General features: G+C 33.7%; 1 protein-coding gene across 4 annotated transcripts in view; it reads right to left on the bottom strand.

Annotated features, from left to right (window-relative positions):
* The window catches only part of LOC106471564 (transcription factor Dp-1-like), a 61,050-nt gene that overhangs the window by 27,432 nt on the left and 9,376 nt on the right, over positions 1-24,242 (bottom strand). Inside the window, exons 2-5 of one of the 4 annotated variants that reach the window (XM_022400178.1) lie at positions 23,013-23,096; positions 21,409-21,560; positions 20,825-20,891; positions 1,722-1,831 (exon numbers count right to left, since the gene is read on the bottom strand). In XM_022400178.1, the coding sequence (XP_022255886.1) occupies positions 1,722-1,831; positions 20,825-20,891; positions 21,409-21,560; positions 23,013-23,094 (411 nt within the window). In that variant the 5' untranslated portion in view covers positions 23,095-23,096. Of the gene's footprint in view, positions 1-1,721; positions 1,832-20,824; positions 20,892-21,408; positions 21,561-23,012; positions 23,686-24,242 lie in introns of those variants that run through there. The other 3 variants (XM_022400179.1, XM_022400177.1, XM_013932168.2) reach the window with 3 other exon arrangements.

Genomic DNA, 24,242 nt, shown 5'->3' with positions numbered 1-24,242 from the left:
TTCTTGTGTGATCAGATGAGGCTGTTTATGTTGAAGTGCCACAGGAATAGAATTACTAGATGAAGAGGATGAAGATAATTCATTGTCTTCTTTGCAGGATAACTCTTCTGTTTTCCAATTCGCTGGTGGATTTAGCAATGGAGGACCATCCCCATGAGGTACTGGTTTCATTGCAGATGCAATATCTGGATATTTAATATATTCTTTAGCTTTCCTTGAATATCCAGAAACATTAGTCTTTCAAAAATAACAGTCAATTAGATTATTGTTGGGCTCACTACATATCACGGGAACTGCAAATGGTATACTTGCTCTCTTTTTTTTTAATCAGACACAGTGTAAATCGAGATATGCAAACTGTACAACACACACGTGGAACCCAATGTTTTTCTTGGTCATCAGCTTTACACTCAAAATAGTGGTAGTAAGCTACCTTTACCTTATGTGTGTTATTTTTCCTATGTAATATATTTTCCACAAATGTAGCAGAAACTGTTTGGGTGATTTTTGCTTTTTCGGATTTTACTTGCCAGCATTTCAAATTATTTTCTAAAAAATATAAAAAAAATTATGTTTACAGAACTAGAGTTTTAAAGATTTTCAAAAACACAGTTTTGCAAAATTTGATTATGTTGCAGATATGATGTGAGGAAGAAGATCAGACTTTGTTTTGACTGTACATGGAGTGAGGCAAAGTGACCAACTGAATGAGAAAAGGAGGTTGCTGACTCCGCCCCCTTTATGCTCAGCTTAGGGACTTCTCGGATGTTCTAGCAAATTGAGCACATGAGGGTTTCGTGCAGATGAGTGTAGGAATGAAGCAAAAGTGGTGAAATTCACTAGTTATATTAAGAACAAGTAATATATATGAACAATATATTTGGAATTTTACACCAATACAATAGTCAGTATTTGAAGTTATCAAAAATGTATGTCTTTTACCTATCAAACTGTCCAAGTAAACTTAATTTTAAAGCATAAATCTAGTGTACCAAGTTTATTGCATGGTATTTCACATAGTGCTGATAAAATATTGAGATATTACAATAACTCAAAATCTAGAGGTGATGGACAAATTCTGACTACATTTTTGAAATCAGCACCAATAACTTGAGTTTTCTCCAGTAGCAAAATTTTTTTGTCCAGTGTAGTTCATTTGGTGTAGATTTGTTTACACACATACCTTTATAGTTTTTCACTAAAAAAATCTGATATTGTCCACAGTTAAAATGATTACTTACTCTTTCTTCACCTTAACATATAATATGAAAATTCACTAAAACATTATCATTCATTTAATAATACATAACTTTACACATTACAGCAATGTATATGATTTATGAAAATTTAGTGTTTTACACTTATGATAAATAAACTATGCTACATTTTATGTTGTAAAATGTGTAATTTGGAAATACTTAAACTATTACATTAATGTACTTTGAAATAAATTAACTTCTTTAAAAGTACAATTTTTTTCAGTTAACAATAAGCATACATAGAATTTCGTTCATGTATATAACAATAATGTTTTTAATGAACTGGAATATCAAAAATTTCTAAGTTTATTTAACATACTAATGGTGCTTTCCAACAAAATAAAACAAATCCAAAAATATACAACTTCTTTCTGAATATACTGTTTTAATAACATTAAAATCTGACTAGGTTCAAATACCAATTGAAAAATTTTAATTAGTCTATATAGAACTCATACTAACCATTGGCGATACAGTTTTTGGCAGTATTGCTGGATCACTTTTAAATGGCAACATTTTGTTTAGAGTACTGGCACTTGCTATAGGTACAGTAATCAACTGGGTTGGAACAGCTGAAAAAAAATGTATAAAATATAAGAATAATTACTTCTTGTATTAAAACTATACTGTCAAATGGCTTTTTTGCTAAGCAAATAATTTCATCTATTCATTTTTCAAAGCACTGATCGAGTTACTTAAAAAAGCCACAAGTCTTCATATGATGATATAATTCAGATGTTCCTAATCCAAAATAACTTAATTTGAGCTCAGTTAGATTAAGAAAAACTAAGATAGTTCTAATTTAAGAAATATTGACAGACCCAGGTCTTTCAAACGATTATCTTGTAGCAAAACTGTTATTACACTAATGGCATAAATACTGAAGTATTGCACTGTTTAAGTACAAGTGTTCCAAACAAATGTAATGCAACAGAGCACATCTGATGGAGGTAGAAATATAACATTGTTCAAGTTCTTAAAGAAGTATTTCAAAAGACATCGAACATTAACACTTTTCAAAACACCATCATTCACTAAAAAACAGCACTGCTACAGTTTTGACTTAATTTTCAGTTAACTTAAAAAAGATGTTTTGTATACATTATGTAGATCTTTTACAAATATGCTTCACGATATGTATCAAAAATAATTCCATCACTGAAGCCATTTGAATGAGCTTGTTAATATGATCATATTCACACACATTTTGTGAATAACTAATTGCTCTTTAACCATCACATATATATATATGTTAATTTGTCTTTGAAACTAAAACATTAACCTACGAGGTCTGTAAGGTCAGTTTTATTTTATCCTTATCTGAAAAAAAAATAAACAACATACATCAAACTAGAGTGCTCAATTACTTTCCCAAATTTGTGAATGGTCCAAAAAGCACAATTCTCCATGTACTGTAAGTGGCATCACTATAACTTCAAGTACTAATTGAAAAAAGCTTTATGTCATTTCTGCTATTTTACAATCCTAGCTTTTTATAAATGGTAACTAATGGAAGTTTATATTTTCATACAAGATGCTTAAAGCTTGATATATTCATTTGAATTCTTAATGAGAAATGCCTACAGATGTACTTTGTCCTTGTACATCAGAGTATGGTTTTGATAAGAGCAGATACAATAATTTTCCAATCCTTGACTTACCATCTCCAGGATCAAATTTTATAAATACATATGAACATGAATAGCTTTAAAAAATTAATTTGATATGCTCCCAACTAAATGAGCACGGCACAAAAATATGTAATAAATTTAGAAATAATGATTGCATACATCACAAATATCTATGAGGTTGAACAATTTTGGAAGACCCTGTATATGACTTGGATGGAGCAAATGCCAAGAAAGCTAATTTATGATTAAAACAAACATCACTACAATACATACAAAAATCTGAATGATACCATATGATAACTTTAAACCTACAGACTGAAACATCTACTCAAATAAGATATTGAAACACCCCATGTGTGTACAGAATCTCTGCCTAAAAGTATTGGGGAACAGCATGAGTGTAAGAAGGACAAAACAAACATAACAAATATTTTTTCTTTATTTATCTTTAAATGTTTGTCCTTTACATGTGCCATATGCATGAAATATTTTACACTGCACAGAAACAAAATAACATCACTTAAAAAAAAATGTAGGTATGTATCATTAACAACGTTAAGGTAGTCGAGTGTTGTTAAGACTGAAGGTCAAGGCACTAACGCAAAATCCAGAAACAAAAGTGAGGTAAGAAAGAAAACTTTACCTTTCCTCATGAGTTCTAACTTCCCTTTAATCTCTGTTCTTAACCCTTTCACGAGTCCTTGTACCTGAGGGCACGTGTTAAGTGACATTCTTTCCGAAATAGCAGCGTTCGCGCCAATTTCTTGCCGACTGGAAATTACATACAGCACAAATCTAACAACCACGACACCCCTTCCCCTCTCACGACATCCCAGCGGAGATCCGGTGAGCTTCACATAAAGACAGGCACGAAACACGTTCTGGCTAGAAACCAGTCCCCGCTCGATCTATCGCCATCAGGCACTCACATTCATAAACTAACACACGCTATCTCGCGTAGTATTTTCATGCCTTGAGTGACAGAAACACACCCTAGAAGGCGGTCGATTTGGAAATGGCGGGAAATTGAACACAACATCCAGTCATGCGGGACGATCAGCTGTTAGTTTTCTCTAACAAAGATTTAGAAACACAGGTAAAATCATATTCATCACAATGCATGAGAAAATTATACGAACACAAAACAAAAATGACAACAACGTATATGCGAACAATGAGATCCAATCATCAGATATATATATATATATATCAAAATAATTAGGCAAGTTTTCTTTAATAATTTCTGACAAAAAAAAAAGGAAACATGTTGAACAGAGCCTACGTTTTCCTGTTTCTTCCCACACCTATGAATTAGGTGAGTTTTGTAATAGTAAAATGTTAATTCTGGAGTAGAAAAAGACGACGCTAAATACATCACTGACATGGCACAATTTACTACGTGAAAACAAAGAAAAAAATGCTCTACTTTTTTTACTATTTCAGTAACGCGTTGAACACTTTAAAACAGAAACATCGATATTCAGTCTCACGGACCAAGAATAATATATACTGCTTTTCACCGAAATTTAACATTTTACCTTCACTAAAAATAGATTCAGTACAAAGCTTACATAAAACTACAGAAATGATTACTAAACTAGCTTCTAAGGTAAAGGGCCTCACTTCTATTTGTAAGCTTACAGCTATGTGACTGAATGAAAAAGTTTTGCTTAAACCCGTTGGGAGTTTATTCATACATTTATTGTACGTCACGATAACGAGAAAAAACAACAACACATAAGCCACTTTTAACGCGTGTAGAATTCCTTTGTCGCAATTAAAAATGTGACAGTTGCATAGATATTTGAATATATCATTAGTCGGTCACGCCAAACGAACAACATCTGCGTGTGATTCTAGCAACCACAAAACCAACTTCTACGAAAATATAAGAGCAATGATTAATATCGGAGAACGATTTTCCGTCAAAAAGTTAAATAAAATTCCTAAAAGGAATTATAAAATTCCACATAGTGGAAGTCTACCATCTAGATCATACCTTACCCTTCGAAACGTAATTTTGGTGACTTTCAACATTGATTCGATAACTTTCAAAACAAAACCGAGCTTTTTTTTTTTTACAAGATCTATTTCCAACCTACCGTGCAAAAAAAAAGAGATTAATTTGGTAATACATATAATATGGAAAACATCAAATTCTACAATCACATGTGAAATATATAATCTCGCAAAAGTTCAAATATAATAGGCATGGAACGTAAATCAACATGCAAAGCTGGATATGAACGCTACGCTTTCAAATTTTTCCTGTGTACAAACACACTTCAAAAATAAATTACTGGTAAACAGACATCCATCAGTTATACATTCACAGTTCTATATATAACACTCAAACAGTCTGTGTTTCAAATTATGGAGGAAGCTCATGAAATCATACCAACAAAGTTTATTTCAGGACATGGCTACAACTAGAGAACAAGCCAAAATGAACCATTAAAAATTTTTACGGACGTAAAATCAATGATCATTTATTCAAACCGATGAAAAAAATAGCATTTACAATCTACTGAGCACAAAACATCATATTAGAAAGGTTTTCCAAACTTCTACGTTTAGATCTTTCAACGTGCCCTTAGCGATAAGAACATAAACGTTTATTGAGAAAGCATTTACCAGGTATTTAATTACCCTCCACAATGAGAGAGTGCATACATAAACTGTCACTGAATGTTACAAAATGTTACAATATTGGAAACTGCTTCAATGACGAATAATATGAAGTTTTTGTGTTAGACGTAGCACATGTTCTAAGACGTACAGTATGCCACTAATGTATTCTTACTCAACGTTTTAAACTGCCGAATAAAATGTATATGGAAACTTGCAGTATTTTTAATCGATTTGTCAATATACGTATGCCACGTCTACCCTGAAATAGTTGCACTCTGATTAACGACGATTATGAATAATTTCTTTCTTTTTTTTAAACGTGGTATATTTTGCATACGAAACAACAAAACCAGGAACTTTACCCAAAAGCCATGAATACCTGTGTACTCATGCGCATGTTTACTACATACAACACCGAGCACGAATGTATTAAAACAACCAAATACACACACATATATAAAGGCATAAAAAAGTCGAATTTCCTGATATTCTCTCTAAATATACTAATTCATGCGCGCTCGCAACACACACACTTGTGCCGAAAATCAGGTATGGGTAACCGTCGTTGCTCTTTGTTAAACACATAATAGCCTCTTACATAACGCCTGCAAGGTACAGCAGGAAGTAAGAATGTAACCCTGACAAAAGGTATAACGGTTTTTGATTCGTAAATACACTATTTTACTACTTCTAAGACTTTTTTTTAACTTTTCGAATTATTTTTTTTCTTCTAAATATAAAATATCTAACCATGATATATCTTGGTTGGTTTCCCTTTTTAAAATCAGTTACCTGAATAACTACCGTATATCTTTACATTTAAAAAAAATATTAACATTTTACTTTAGACTTATGAAAATGCGGCTACAGCTTGACCAAAAGCATTTTACAACATACTTTTTTTACTAATGTAACAAAGTGAGAAGACAAGTATGTTCCAAAATGAAAGTATAGCAATGCCATTAAAACTGAATGAGCTTGTTACGTGTATTTATGTAAAGTCTTTAATTTTCATTTGATTGAGCTCTTTAATACCCAAGGCTTGTAATTATTAACTTTGATCGGAACTGTACCATGCGTTAGCTTCCCTTAGTTAACACGTAATTTTTTCGAAATTTCAATATTTTCTTTCAGTTCAGTTTGGACACGGTGTGGCTCAAGTAAACAATTCAACCTTCCTTTCTCTGGTGCACAAAAAAAGTGGATTCATTACTGACTACAAATTCAACAAAAACATACTGTATTATCTATATTTGTATTTTTTTAAGTGTGACCTTTGTGGATGGGGCACCAATTCACACTTAGCCCAGGGCCCCCAATATCCTTAAGACAGAACTAATGTTGAAGTTCTTCAATTACCATGAACAGGAATGTCTGGATGTGTTACAAGGTGCCCAATGGTTCAGCACTCTAAACCTGGCCTCTGGATACTGGCAAATAAAATTGGATGACAACACCACAATCAAAACTACCTTTAGCACATGGGATAGTTCCAAGTAGTACCCCTTACTTTCAAGATAATAATGGAACTTACACTTAAAGGGCTGAAACCGGATAGATGCTTAATGTATGTGGATGATGTAAACATTTCAGTCTACTGTGATGAAACTATCCAAGGTTTTGCAGTTTAAAAGAATGGCCGGGTTAAGGACGACACCTAAGACAGGCTTTAATGCACATGTACAAATAGAATTTCTTGGTCATATCGTAAGTAGAGAAAGTGTCTGAAAAATGAAACATTTTGCCACCATTGCTTTCTGAGCACTAATTTGGAATATTCTGGTGAACATTGGAGGATATTTACATTATATAGTACTTGAGTACACTTTTGTGATTTATATCCATGCTCTAGGCCATATTATTGGGTATGAAAGATCTGTACACAAACTTTAAATTACAGTGAAAGGGTTTTCTTGTTAAACAACACAAATAATTTAGGCTGAGCTAAGTTAGAGTTGTAAAAGTTTTTTTACTGTATATATCTATGTTTATCTTGTGATGACGGACTTAGTGGGTATATCAATCCATAGATGGTGGTGTAATAACATATAGTACAGCTACAATATTAATTGTCAACAAAGACAGTAAATTTACATTACTGCTTTATACTGTGCTTTTCATATGTTAATCTGTATATGTTTATACATTGTGGTAATCAGCAAGAATAGTGATCCAGGTTATATGAATCACAGCAGAAAAATCTAAATTCTGCTGGATCTCACTTCTAATAATTTTCATGTAATATGGATAAAGTTACATTTTTCAACTCTTAGGTAACAGTATAGTAACAGACAGCATGGCAACAGATATTTATAGTCAGTTATAGCAATGAATGTAGATTACTGTTGATTATATATATAACCATATATACACATTAAAGCCAAAAGTGAATGGCCACCCATACGCTGGTTGTGTTTGGAATACAAAATCCATAATTAAAAGCAGGTTGGACCTCCTTTGGCTCAGATTACTATACATTTCAGCCAACACTTGTGAGGAGTTTCTGGTATACTGCTTGATGAATAGCTCACTATTCTTCCTGCAATGCATAAATAGTTCCATGGTCTTGTGTGTTAAATCTGGAGCTTATGCTCCAGGACATCCAAAAGTAGCTACATAGGATTCAAACTGGAACTCTGGAATAACCATGAAAGCAATTCCATGTTATTATTCAGAAACAAGTCTGTAATGCTGTGGGCAGTGTGGCAAGGAGCTATGTCTTGTTGGAGGAATAAAGTTCTATTTCCATAAAACTGCCAGAGTCCTGGAAGTGCAGCAGTATTTAGGATGTCTAAGTATTCAAGTGGTTGTTGCTACACTCATACTCAATCACCAAATGTGAATACCACAACTATGATTCATTGCTCCATATATTTGTTTTCTACATGTACAGGCCCCATTTTTAGTATTCAGTGCACCATTGTAGATGTCAAACTTTGTTGACTGATGTAATAAGAGGCTTGTTGAGTGCGATGTGATCACAGAAAACCATTTTATGCAGCCTACTGCACACCATCTTTTTTTTCACTACTGTTCTAATTGACTGAATGAACACCTGGGTAAATTCTTTTATGTTGATGTGCTGATTCTGCTTGACCATGCTGTTGTAGTTTCTTTAGGATCTTGGCATTGCTTTCCTAGGTCAGTCTTGGTAGGGAATGTCACAGGTATAACTACGAGCCTTCCATGATGAAATCACATCCTGCAGTTCTGTACATATCTAAAATTAATGCAATTTGCCTGCCAGACTTTTCTGAGATGTAACATTCAAACACTGTTCTTATTTGGAACTTAAGAGAGGGGTTGTAATTTTTCATACCGGTAACTATACTGTTCTCCAGACAAGTACAGGGGCTTTTTAAACTCGCATGATTGCTTAATGTATTTACATGGCTGGATCACCATGTCATGCATTTACATAGGTAGTTATACACTTTTGGACATATAGTGTATGTGGTATTGTCTGTCTGTCATGATCTAAAAGACTGTTTGGTTTAGATATCAGTGATTAATATACTTTTGGGAGTGAATATTTTATTATTGTTTAGTTTTTGTTGTAATAAGAGTTAAAAGCAAACGATTGTTGGAAGTTGTGTTTATAATTCATTGATGTTGAGATTATCGAACGTAGTGTGCAAAACACTGATGTCGAGAATATAGTGATTTCTAGAAGGCGAGCAAGCAGACGATTAAGTGAAAAACATATAAGTAGCGTGAGACGAGCAAGAAACAGCAGACAGACAATAACAGAAGAGATTAAAGTTACAACGAAGAAAAATTTGGCATTAAGTTAACTACCATAGAAGTGATAGGCCTAACAACTAACATAGGCCTAGCATTCAATATGTTAGAGTAAGACTAACACAAGAAAAGGAGATAAGAAGAAGAATTTACTCCATCAAAGCATGGTTCTAAAGTACTTGAATCAGCCTAAGTACACTTGGACAAAAGGAACAGATGATATTTTGAAGAAAGAAGACCAAACGATTATGGTAACTCATGCCACAATTGTTAATGAATCACATACAGAATACTAGTGCGATAGTAATAGAGAAGATAGATCGGCTTCTCAACTGAAATTCTAAAGCAATTGAATAGGCCAAAGTGAACTTTTGACAAGAAGAGAACTATATATAAATAGTGTTTTTGATATGCCTGTAATCTCTATAGTGTGAAGAAGTTGATGTACTTACATTTAACTTGTTCCAAATATACATATTATTTTGAAAACAAGTGAAGTGCATGCTGTTCATTTATTGTTGAATTCATTACCAACAAGTCACAGACACCTACTGTAGGAGAATCCTATGCCCAACAACACCGTACATATTTATACTATTAAGAAGTACAAGTAAAAGCCTTTTTAACTGACAATTGGTGACCATATCATAACTTAACACCTGACACTGTCATAGACTACAGGTATATATATATTTATCTATTTATTTATTGAATATGTTATGGGATATGTGTGTGTTTTAGCAATACTCCTGATCTGGAGCATTTTATGGGAAATATTGTGATTGACCTGAATCATGCAGATGATAATCCATTGGTTGTAAAAAAAAAAGGAGAGATTGAGAGATTAAAAATAGATAAAGCACAAGGACCAGACAATGTTTTCCTAGGGTTCTGAAGGAAGTCAAAGATCATGTATATATAAACTTTTTCATTTTTGGTAAGTCAGTAGACATGAGCAGGTGCTTGGAACATGGAGAATTACTAATCTTACTCCTGTTTTTAAAGGGGTTGATAAAAAGTTGACCTGGAAATTGCAGACCAGTAGTCTTTCTTCTGTAGGGGGGAACAATTTTATAAAGTCTGATAAAAGAAGCTTTGAAGAACCATCTAGTGAAATATGCTATCACAAAAAACATCAGCATGGATTTATTAAAGATAAATCCTAATGTGTTAAGTTTTTTGAGGATGTCAGATGTTACCTTGAAGATGGAAAGAGTGTGAACTTGTTACACTTAGATTACATAAGGGTTTGATAAGTTGATACATAAAAGGTGATCTAAGAAAATCATATTGATGGTGGTTAGAGAAAGACTTATAAATTGAATTGTAGGTTGGTTGAAGGAGAGAAAGCAAACATATGCTATTAATTGTGCTTAATCAAGCTGGACTCTTGCTATTAGTGGATATTCTCAGGGATCTAGATTGACCTTTGATTTTTCTTATTTTTATGATACTGATAGGGGTTTAATTAGTAAATTAGTGAAGCTTACAGAAGGAATTGAGCTCTTGTGTATTTCTAGCTGTATTGAATATGTTAATGTATTATATAATGACTTAGGTCAAATGATTAACTAGAGTAATATTTGGCAAATGGATAACATAGATGGGATCTTGATCAGTAGTGTGACTGAGTGAAAGGATCTTGGCAGAATGGCAGATAAGTCACTCAAGCCATTGAGGTAGTGCTCTGTTGCTAGTAGCAAAGGTAACAGAATGTTAGGCCTTATCTATAGATATATTGATTAAAAGTGGTAATTAGCTGTATACAAGTCACTAGTTAGGCCTCACTTGAAATACTATGTAGAGTTCTGATTTCCTTATCTACACTATAGAAAGAATATTGACATTTTGAAAAGGTTTCAGGGAAGAGGAGAGCCACAAGGATGAATTTGGGGCTGGGAGGATTATTTTATGGGAATAGGTTAAGATCTCTTAACATATTTTTGCTTGAGTAAAGATGGGTAAATTGTGACTTTTGAAGTTTAAAAGATTATCCAGGGGAGTTCGTTTGAGTTGAATACTAGGCGACAATCCCAGAGGTTGTGTCAACAGGAAACTGACCCCTTCATGTGGATATCAGCTGCGAATCAATAGGACAGTAGATGCACATCTCTTCTACCTCCTGCAACTCCATCTTTTTATTTTCCTAGCTACACCATATGTTAGTTTGATTCCCAGCAGTCTAATTTTCTCTCAATGTTGATAGTGACACTCTATTCTTATCTGTGAGTGCAGAAGAGGTCAATATCCTGCCAGTGGAATTGTACCAGATTTGATACATGGGTTTCTTGGAGCTTGTCAGTTAGCTTTATTCCCTGCATGGCCTGTTACACACATCTTGGTGATGATCTTACTATGCAGTTTCTTTGCCATAAGCTTAGGTATCAACCACTTCAAATTTTGTGCAGTACAGCCTGCGAGTCAGTGGCAAATGTTATGTTGGTAACATTGTCTATTTGCAGTTTATTCATTGCTTTTAGCAGCTCAGAGGAGAGTTTGCTTTATGGTATCCAGTTCCATTCCTGTGCTTCTTGTGGGAAGCTTGAATGTTACATCAGCTTTATTCAGAATGATATTTTTCCATGAGACAATGAATGTCCAATCAGCTCTCTTGCTATCTATAGCTTTAATGATAGATGAATGACCATTCACTATGGTCTTCAATTACATGCTGACAGGTTTTCTTCTGTTTTACTATCTGCTCATTCTCTACATTTTCTGTCTAGGATGATTTATACAGATACCAAGGGCATCACATATTATTCAACATGGGGGGTAACCAATTGTCTCAGTGATGGCTGTATATCACCTATCCACCCTGTAAGGCACCTCTTAGGCAAGTCCCTCCTTATGTTGGTGTCTGAGGGGTCAATGAAAAGCTGGAATGTCCCAGTTAAAAAGGGCAGTGATGATGAAATGTCACTTTATACTGCAAGGTCATAGTGAAGAATTTGCTTGTAAAAAGTGTTGGTGCTCTGCAGTGCTGCTGAGTGTTGTGAAGTATAATAGGGCCTTGATGGGGTGGCTGAAGTATAACTCATGACTAGCCTTAAACAGTTGTTTTGTATATTTTCAATGTTATCTAGCTGTGTATAACTTACTGATCATCGGTAGTACATCATCCAGCATAAAGCAGATAAGACTTTGATAGAACATAAGCAAGTGACACTCTTCAATGCTAACCAGAGGAGATTGATAGAAAAAAAGAAATCTGATTTATTTGAGATATGTTCTGAAGGAAAATGGGTGAGAGGGCATAAGTTTAATATAATGAAAAGGCAGGCTAGGCTACAGTTTCATTTTTCTAACATGGTGAATATTTTATAGAATGAGTTGTCACTGGCACTTTACAAGAGTTTGAAAAGGGAATCAATAATTTCCTAAAAAGTAAAGGTTGAGTTTTTTTTGTTTTTGTTTTTTTATCAAGGGTGGGGTGTACAAGTAAAGCCTTGAAGGACCAATGGTTCCTTGTTGTCCATATGCATATATGTATGACAGCATACATGTATTGTTACTAGAGCTGGTTGATTAATGGAAACTGCCTGATAGTTCAGAAAGCAAGGAAGGCTACTTCCTTCTAGTTATTGATTTTTGTAACCAAATGACTATTCTAGCCATGATAATCAAGTGGTATTCACAAAATGTATTTGATACATTCTGCCAAACACTACCACCTGATAGCTTGGGAAGTATGAATCATAAAAACCCTTTCAGACATTAGTTTTTATAAAAATAACTCTCCTAACTGTGATGGTCAAGTAAGTTTCACACAGTGTATTATATACATTGCAAACTTACTTGATAGCTTAAAAAGTAAAAATAACCAGTTCCTTTCAGCCAGATATTATGCAAATCATTGACTTTTGTAACTGCTTGTCTGTTATTTAATACTAACCATAATGATCAGGAGGTCTTTAATGACATCCAAACCAACCATTGGAGTTTTCCTGCACCTCTACAACTGCTTCTTCATCTGGCTTATCACCCAAACACAGCCAGATAAGTATTTTAGTATTTCTCTTCATCAACAGCTGAGTTCAGATGCTTCTTAACAGTCTAATATTCCTCAGACTCATTGGCCTTAAACTCGCCAAACCAGAACACAAGAGGTTCACCTGTAACATAAAGTCACAGCTTATCCACGTGCTGGACATGTGTGCATTGCATGAAAGCTGAATCTTATGTCAGTGGGTCAATTTCTCTAAGTACTACATGTGGACTTGCCCAACTGGAGCTGAGCATGTACCACTACCAGACTCAGTATCCATGCAAGAAAGTCCTTTCCTTGGCTGTTTAGTCACTGAATCTCTTCTGCTACATGGCAGCTTTTCCAAGCTAATTAAAAGCAAATTTCTGCACATCTTCCAGTGCTGTTCTTACCTACTCCATATAGACTTGTGGACATTGTGGCACCATGGAGCTAGGAGGTGGGCTGAACATCACGTCTCTACAGATTTTTGTTTCGTGACCAAACATGAGTATGGTGGGCAAACAGCTAAATGACCTCTTAGTGGGTTTGACCAGGATTAATAACTTCCCAACTATACACTTGACAGTCTATATCACTCATTCCACCAAATGCTATTAATCAAACTGGGATTGATAAGAGAATTACACATCTTCAACACCCCTCAACACTATGCATAACTCAGAGCATAATTGGCTGTTTAAATTACTTTGTGAATCTTTTCAGAGGCATTGAAGTGTTATATCCACTGCTTTACCAACACACTAGCAATGAACTGTGCTAGTGTCTACCGGTAAGTATGCCTCAGCACACTTAGTGAAGTAACTGATAATGGCCGGCACATTAGCTGCAACACAAGCTGAGACCCATGTCTATCATGCTCATTAAATTAGTATAACACCCCATTGCGTACTTTTAACTGTTTATAAAAGAGCCACAGACTGTGTGTGCCTGCATTATGTTCTTCAACTGTTATGGTTGTGTTTTGCATTGCTGCACAGCAAGGAGTACCCATACTAGTTCTATGTCTTTCAGTTGCTCTTCCTGGAGCTCTTGAAGCATGAGTTTTGGCATCCAGTCCCCAGTGAAATTGCCTACTGTATGGCTCGACATCTTGTTGGCCTAAATGGCTCTTACCTAAACTCAGTGTCCTTGATCAGAACATTTAGTGAACAGACATGGTCTCACCACGTAGAGAAACAGTCCATGTGATTTTCCACGTTGCACTCCTGGATGATGTTGTATGACCATTTCATACTCCTGCAACATTATGATCCAACATGCGATCTTCCTTTCCGAATATATAAAGTTCACGTGCCACTTCTAGTAACTATGATTCACCTTAAGGGTGAACTTTCTGCCAAGTTAGTAGTGTTGGTAGTGCTTCATGAATACTACAACTGCAAACATTTCTTTCTTCACCATGCATTACCTGTGTTCAGGATCTGTGTACATATGGCTCGTGTACACTATTACTAACTCATTCCTGTAATAGCACTGCTGCACTTCCACAATCACTGGCATCAGTATCTAACAGAAACTCACAATCTTCCTACAAGTATCACTAAGGGAGCTTCCACTACAGCATGTTTCAAGAACAAGAATTCAAGCTTGCACCTCAGTCCATCTGAAGGTGAACACGCTAGCTTTAGTACACATGTCCCAGGTCTCGTCTTTTGGCATTCAGATCTTGCAGCTTTTTGTAACTGTTGAATGCCTGCTGCCATTATAATTTCTGATCAGTTTCAGTCCTTATCATATCAGTTTAGTTGGAGGTTGATGTCCTTCCCATGACTCACCTCCTGAACAGGTGAACTGTTGTACCATCAGCTCATTTTCCTCTGAATTACCATCAACAGCCAAAGAAATAATCATGTCATCCTTTTCTTTGTTGTTATCAGTCAGGTTAAGGTAGTTAGACATAGTCCTCTTGTTATCTTTCAACCTTTTCCACATCTTATTTCTTCTTCAGCCAGTGCATTGGAGGCTTATCACTGATGTATAGCTTCAGCCTGTCAATGAGATCATGCACCACATGATTGCTGAAGTTGGTAATGTGATGAAACACATTTAAACATCAGTAAATTAGGTGTACAGTTACTTAACCATTGCTACATTGATGTAAGGTAAGGGTTCATCCCAGTCAATGTGGTCAAGATATACAAATCTACAACTACATTCCTGGCATTTTGTATCATCCTTTCAACCAAACTATGAGACTAGGAAAGATATAATTAAGTACATTTCTTCATCACATGTAACATTCAGCACAGCTCTGGAAGTAACTGACTGCTGAAATCCACTCCTTGATCCATGTGGTTTCTTCCAGGTACCCCAAGTCATGTTATTCATTGCTATGCTGTGTATCAACGATAAACAGCATTGAATATCAACTAACAAGATAAGCTTTGGCCTCCCTGGTTAAAAAATCGATAATGACCAGTATATATTGATTACTCCGTAAAAGAACCAACTATATCCTGGGCTATTCTCTGCAAAGGAGAACCTAAAACTCTGTGATAGAGCTTATCCTGGCATGTCTTCCTCTTCCTCTGAGCAACACACATATTATACCAAGTTAAAAGTACTTCCTGCATCAGAGACTTTGGAACTACTAGATTAGCAGCTACTATTTCCTGATTCTAAGAAGTGATATAACACAACATCTGGCACTTATAATTCCTTGTATAAATTTCAGAGATTCCATGAAACTATGCTTCATTCACCAACCTGAAAAGACATTGCTTCTTCTTGCGCAGTACATAAGCTAGAACTAAATCTTTTAAGGTGAACCTCCTGAAACTTATTTATAATTCATGAAGTCCACCCACTATTGAAATCATCCATGTCTCTATGGTTTGTCATTACCACTGATACATTTGTTTTCACAGCTGCACAATGTCCATAATCTGACTGTTCAACAAACAGAAAGGCTTTCACTGTCTAGCAAAATAATCCATATGCTTTACCATGCTGCTCTTCCATACAATAAATATATTCTGCATCACTGTGACCTCATAACTAATTATACCTTTAGAACTTCTGAAGTTTATCAGCCATTTCAATGATGCATGGTTCATTTGAATGGTGAGATTTCTATACTACTCTATGAACTATATAAGTAGTGGGGGGGGGGAGTATCTGACATATACTACAACTGTAAGCAGTTCTTTGTCATGCAGTATCGATATTCAGGTGCCATCATCATATAACTAGTGTATGCAATTAGGCACTTCATACCTTTCTGTATCTGTGACAACACTGCTCTGACTCCACTATCACTGGCATCTGTATCCAGAGTGAATGGACAATTGTTCCTAAAAAAAGCCAATGCTGAAGCATCAACTAAAGCACATTTTAATAGATGAAATACAAATCAGCTTTAGCCAGAAAGACAATGATGCAACTAACCTAGAGAAGTTTACCAGAATCACCACAAAAAATCAATAATAGAACACAAAGCTTAAAAAGCTGCAAACTTTTTCTTAGTCACAGGCTGGAACTAACCCTTAGCGAACACAATTCTTGTGAGATTAGTGGAGTATACACTCCAACCTTGTCTATTACATGAATGAGTTCATAATACATTATGAAATAACACCGGTATAACTGTACTACATATTTTCATGCAGTCTACTGTTTCAGGGTTCTCACAAGTCAGCATTGGATGGTTTTTATTGTTGAGCTACAGCTCATCTATACCAAAGTCTATGTTGGCTGATCATTAAAATACTAATACTCCAACAAAGAACAGACACTATGATTTTTATTCTGTGAGAGACAGCACAAAAGAAAGATGGAATCACATTTCTCCCTTTAACTCAACTTTCAGTGACAGTACCAGATACACTGAAAGGTTCAGCAAGGATCTGGCAGTGCCAGTGTCTACTAAATAATACCCTGATTGGGATGAACCAAGCTGGTCCCAACACTTTTGGTCACAAGAGAGCTGCTGCACCTAAATGAGTTGGTGGCCAGGACAAACCAGACTCCATTAGTTTAAACTAGCCATAACAGCAGCAACCAGTACTTGCAATTGACCCTTTTGCTGTTGTGTACTATCTCTCCTGTAGCATAAGAGAATATGGGCAGGTCTCTCTTTGAATGATCAATAACCTGCAATTAAAATAGATATTCCATCTCTCAAGTTCAGAACATTGTCTGTAGGGATCTAACTACTGCAGTATAGCCATGGTAAGAAGGCTTCAACATACCCGGTGGTGCTTGCAGCAGTGGAGCTATGGGTCTTCCAAGTTCAGAACATTGTCTGTAAAGAACTAACTACTGCAGTATAGCCATGGTAAGAAGGCTTCAACATACCTGGTGGTGCTTGCAGCAGTGGAGCTATGGGTCTCTCAAGTTCAGAACATTGTCTGTAAAGATCTAACTACTGCAGTATAGCCATGGTAAGAAGGCTTCAACATACCTGGTGGTGCTTGCAGCAGTGGAGTTGCGGGTAATTTTCAAGACTTTCATGATGTAGATATCTAAGAAGTATATTTTGGCCTATGAGGAAAATATTTAGCTACATACACAGACATTTGTTTTATAGGCATCTTGTTTGATAAAATTACATGTGATTGCTTGGAAAAACCTCCATGAACTTTTGAATGATAATCCCTTCATGATCTGTTAAACCATGCTGGGATATGTCTCTGCAAGAAAGAACCTCAGATAAGTCATATATATATATATATAGCCAAGTTCTTGTTGGGCCCATGCTTCAAAGCTTTGAACTCATTTAAATAGAGAATTCTGTATCCTGACAGATCAAACCTACAGTAGAACTTTATTAAGATTGTATTTCAAACACTTAATTCTTTGACTATGACCCAGCCAAAGTAACCATGAGAGTGGTCAAATTATATTTTTGATAATGTAGGCATATTTTCACTAAATTTTGCAGATTATCAGTAAATGTTGCAAGGTTTTCGTATACAAAATATCAGCCTTTTAATTATGTATTAAGAATTTTTTCAATTACAGATTTGCTTCTAATTTTTTTTTATTTTTAAATGTTGAATATCAAACATGGACAGTAATTTTGATTTTATGAATAAAAAACACTTTTCTTCTTCTGAAAATTGTCAAATTTCATTTGCATAATTTCTATAACATCCTAAGTAACTATGAAACGTTTTTTTTAGAAAAACTGCATATTTTATCTGTTATTTTCTCAAATTTAACTATATATGGGGTTGATAAATCTGACTGACCTCATAACCTTCACAGAAAATAAATCTTAATTACCCTTTTTTCATTCTATAATGTATGCAAATTGTAACAGGAAACCACAATTGTTTATTCTAAATAGCTTAAATCTCATAACAATATACATGTTCTTATATTTATTAATTTTTTTGTTTTATTAACCTTTAAACCATCTCTAACAATACTGCCATACAAGTTGTATATCATGCGGTGCACATGCAGCTAACTTTACCATATCAAATAGCATAAAACTGGCCTTTACAAAGTACATGTCTTTTAGTCTTAGTACTAGCGCACCAGTATTTTCTAAAAAAAAATCACATTTTGGTTACCATACATTACATACATATATATACATTATTACTATTTACAAACAAATTCTTAAATTTCAGTTATTTTTCTTAAAACATAGAACAGTAAATAAAAAATATATAGAAAACAATTATCTCTCCTACCTACGACATTACAAAATTTCTTTGTACTTGCCTGTATTACTTGCTAGCCTCATCAAATTTCGCACATGGAGGATGTCAAACATAATAATTTTTGTAGGTTTTATATGTGCATTTTGAAATAACGAAAAATACAAATTACTACTAATAAAACAAAATTTCACTGTAAAATATTAGGCTTCCTAACTAAGCTGTATTTGAGTCTAAAAAATCTCATTTCTGATCACCATCTTGCCTAGGCACCACTCTTCAAACTTGCAAAAGAAAAGATGGCTTTACCTGCATAAGTATTTTATAAAGGCTTGGAGAATTACATAGTCAAAATGAGCACTTTTGATAAGTTATAAAGATGTAATTGAGAGAAGTGGCCTTAGGTAAACAAGTATTTCTAAAAGAGGAAGAGGTGGGTGGAGCTACTTTGGTGGATTTGCTAAATATAATGATATCTCAGCAAATAGAAAAGTTAGGACGTTCTTATTTTATATTCTAGCTTGTCAATATAGATGTTGTATTGTGGGCATCATAAAATGTATCCTGAACAAAAGCAGAAGACAATGTATCACATGACACACAAAAATAGATATTTAGCAATTTGTTTAATATTTGCTTTTAAATTAAAAATTAAATAATGTATAATACTAAAATTTGAATTATAAACTACAATGTAATGCAAAATTTATTTATATACATTCACAAAATACTAGTTTAATAAAATTTTAAATGCAAGTCTACAAATGACGTACCCATAACAAAAGGGTTAACTGCTCCTCATCCAAATGTTTGACAGCATTTAATGCTGAATTGTCCAGACTCAGTATCAGACACTGCACTGCCTGTCTCTGAGTACAGCCATTAGAGATAATTTCATCAAATATCATACTATAGCCTTTTGCCTGTGTGGTTTCAATTACAAAATGGCAGATGTGTTATCTTAAATGTGGTTAACTACAGAAAAAAGGTAGAAGATCATCCTTTCAGATTTTACAGTTTTAAATCAGTACATATTTGTTAATTCAACAAGAACTGCTTGAATTTTAAAAGTTTGAATACTGTGTTTATATTTTAATTAGGTTAGAAAATTGATTCATATCTTGAAGATCTGATTACATGAAACAAAAAAATACTTGTATTCTAACTACACTGTCAAAATAATGAACATTTATATCCTAGTTAATTGTTAGCTTAAAAACAGATGTGTGTCTTTTTAGTTGCTCCTCCTGAAACTCCTTATTTGTCATTCATGGAATCCATCCACTATTGAAGTCACTCCAGTTTTAAAACTGCAAGGTACTGTATTCAATACTGTCAACTGTCCTAGATATTATGAGACTAAGAATGATATGACAAAGTGCTTCATCACATGTAACAGCTCTGTCCACAACCTGAATGTTCAACAAATAGAAAGGCTTTTACTTTCTGGCAAGATAATTCATCTGCTTTACCATGCTGCTGCTCCAGACAAGGTTATACAACAAAGAACTTTTCCTGCACCATTGTGATCTCAACCAATTATACCTTCCAAATTCTAAACACATAAGTCTTACTCAATTGTTAAATTTAAAACAATGTCCACTTGCAACAAAAGTCATTCGCTTTATAAACAGCATATGCTTCTATTCTAGTTAATTTTCAAACTGAAAACAAAAATGCATAATTGTGTCTCACTGAACTATTTGCTTGAGAACATTAAACACTTGTGCCTGATGACTCAACTATCAACTTAAAAACACAACTCTTGTGTCACAGACTACTGATAACTTCTTTTTTTTGGTATATATTTTGTTCTAGTCAACTGATCACTTCCTTGAACATGAACTTGAAAGTTACTCATATTGTTTGAATAGTTTTTACAATTAATTTTACCTTTTACTTCTTAAATAAAACTTACCCAAATGGTTGGCAAATAAATAACCAAATGTAAAACCAACTCACCCTTGAAAGTATAGCTCTGACTGGTCGTTTTTGCAACAGCTTCTCCACTCACATTCAAGATTCCACTCTACAAGTCAAAATAAATAATTCAATATCATCAAGTATATTTGTTACAGGTGTATCAAAGAGAACTTTTTCGTATTTACACGTATATATAATGTAAATCCCAACAATATCTATAGACAACAGCAAAAATTCCAGAGTCAAATGAATATTATCCTAATAAGAATACAAAAAGAAAACATGAATAAGCAAGTAAAAATTGATTTTTTTTTCTTAAATGAGATGTAAAAACATACATATAAATTTCAGATTTTTGGAAGGTCTGGCAGACTAAGTAAAATAAATCAAGTAAATTATATAAGCAACAATATTCAAAATGATAGTCAATTCCTCTGTGCAAAAAATAATCACAGCAATCAGATAATTAATTCTATATGACAAACAAATGGTATTACATTAGTTCTTTTATAATTTTTTAAAATCTGAACTTCAAAGGTCAAACAATAATACTACATTATCAGTGTAGTATTTAACACAAATCTTGTAAACACATGATACTTGTCAATAACAAATGAATATACCTGCTTTGCTATGGAATCTCCCATGTGCTCTTTCATGTACTGAAGTGAAACCACAGTATTCTGTAAGTGAGAAGTTCCTGCAGCGGAAGATGTACCTGAAGCTCGTTGAAGAGTGATTGTTGTAGGTCTCTGAAAATTCATGGTTGTGTAGCCTAGAATAATTAAATGAATGAAATAAATTTTACATACACTTGAAATTCTAAAACAATTTTATGCCAAGCATAGCTGCAACTTGTTAGACTACTATAGAGGAAAGTGTGCATTATGGGTGAAAATAAAGAAAAGCACAAGTATCATTACATAAAAATACCTTTTTAGTTAATGTTTAGTGTCATTATCTGACACAATAAATATTGTATTATACATAATTGTTAGTTACTAGTTTGCCAGTATTTATATGTACAATATAAATGGTACATCATGGGGAAGTCATGCTTCCAATCAAAATGTTATTTTCTTACCACGTGAACCAGTGAAAAAATTACTTTTAGTTGCAAATCTTGTCAATTTACATTTCCACACAAACAGAATTGCATAGTTTCATACTACACACAATATATCAATGGATTTCTATTAGTTTTTAAGGTCAAATTATGATTGCATTTTAATTTCAAAATTGAAAAAAATAGCTCTTTTGTTCCAGGTTATGTCAAAAAATATATTCTCTTATAAAAACAAGTCCAAAATATTAAATTCCTAACACACACACCCTTTTTTCCACTGCACTTACTAAAATATTTAAGTATTGTTACTAAGAGACCAACATATTGATCTCTTTAGTGAAAAGATTCTATTAATTGCTGCATCAAAATAACAAATCTGATTTTTGTTTCCAGGAAACCAAGTTATTAATTTCTCTGTTAATAATACTCAGCTTACCACAACATCTTATTAAAATATAACTATTGTTATTGGTAGCACAATCTGGTGATCTCTTTAGTGATTGTGCTCCTCTTATCACTTCATCTTAGCAACAAACATTATTATTACCAAGAGATCAACTCTTTTAGTAATAACATTTGGATCAAAACTACCTTATAAAGGACTAACACAATTTTCAACAAAACATCAACAGTGAGTTTTCATTAACAAAAGAACATGCCAGAATTAACATTTCTTTATAAATCACTACATGCTATATATTATTTAGATCTTCCAGCTACTGATTTAAATTGCAACAGGATTCATGGTAAATACCAGCAGGAATATCCTCTATCCTGGCTGGAAGATTTTCACTTCTTTATTTTCTATACCATTTTAATATATTTTACAAGAAATAAATCTGTGGAACAAACTATCATCTACTGGTAGAGACTACAACTTTATAGAAGTTTAAGGGTTGATATTAGGGCTGAATTTAGTGATAATTTTCTGTTTGTTAAGGGAGGGAGGATGAGAATCAAGACATCCTTGATGGGCCAAAAAGGCCAATTAACATCTCATAATTACAATTGTACTCATTCTGTATAATAGTTACTAAAGTCAGTTTCAAAATTATTATAAAGCAAACTGTGAAAAAAAAGTTGTTAAGTATGCATATTCTAAATATCATTATGTATGCAATTGCAGGAATCTAGAAAATGTTCAAAAAAAAGATCCAATACCTTTGAAGGTTGTTCCCATCTTCATCAACAGATCAAGAGCACTAGATGGCTTTTCATCAATTAATACGAGTCTACAAATCATAACTATTACATTCTTTTGATGTAATTTATACTGTGCAATAATACAAGTGAAATAATACTCAGAAGTATATGTGTAAAAGAAAATGTAGAGAGAGAATCACACATACTGCTGTGGATTATATTTTTACTGCCTTAATTTAAAGGTTTGCTAGAGTGCATAACATTAAGATCAAATAAGTTCATAAAAGCAGTCCAAGAATACCTAAAATGTTCAAAAATATTAGTAATATTGAAAGGTGTCTACAAACAAGGCTTTATTATAAATACAAGAATCAGTGCGGCATTAAATTATTTTTCAGCTGATACAGTGCTAATCATTCAGTGAAATATTTGGATTAGTGTTAGTTATTGCATTTATTCAGTTAACTAATAAATTATCCAGGAAATTGTACAAGTTTATTTCTACATTAGTCATAGTACAATTAGTGACTAAATCTGTTGAATTTGAAATTAAAAACATTATTTTGAAAAGGGGTCTACAACTGCACACAAGAGATAGTAGCCTGTAGCCAACATAAAGGAAGAAATAAACTAATTTGTTATCATTAAGTGGACTGTACTTGGCCTTAATTTTACAAAATAATTGAAAAGAACCTGCCTAACAAAAAACATTCATTAGAAAATACAAAAGAAATTTTAATAAAACAGTAAATGACCTAATAATTTCAATGAACATGCATAAAATGCAAACAGAAATGTTAGGTGTTAGTTCATAAATTTTCAAGAGAAAAACAATTTTAGAAAATCAAAAGGCTTCTGATCTATATATTTTCAACTACTGTAAATTTCTTTGCCATTTTTACGACAGTGGAAGTCACGTGACGCTGCTGGCATGTGCGAGGAGTTTCTCGAGTGATCATGAATTTCCTAGTTTGTTCCAGGCGCCCTCTTTTTTAGTATATAAGCCCGGCAAAAAAAAAAGATAGAATTGCACAGGCAGATAGATTGAAGATTGAGATAATTGAGTCAAGCGAACAGTAGACACTGTAAGTAAAGTGTGTGAATCGCTGTGAATTATAGCATGTTTTTATAAAAGTAGTTAAGTTGTAGTGAGTGTAGAAATTCTGTGTATTACAAAGTTGTATCGAGAAAGAATATTAATTTTATTTAAGAAAGGATTTGTATCGCTGAAGTTCCTCGAAAAGAATT

This window comes from Limulus polyphemus, unplaced genomic scaffold (genome assembly GCF_000517525.1).
Source record: "Limulus polyphemus unplaced genomic scaffold, Limulus_polyphemus-2.1.2 Scaffold4702, whole genome shotgun sequence".
Classification (NCBI taxonomy): domain Eukaryota; kingdom Metazoa; phylum Arthropoda; class Merostomata; order Xiphosura; family Limulidae; genus Limulus; species Limulus polyphemus.
Note: the sequence above shows the minus strand (reverse complement) of the source record. Positions and strands in the feature narration are given on the sequence as shown.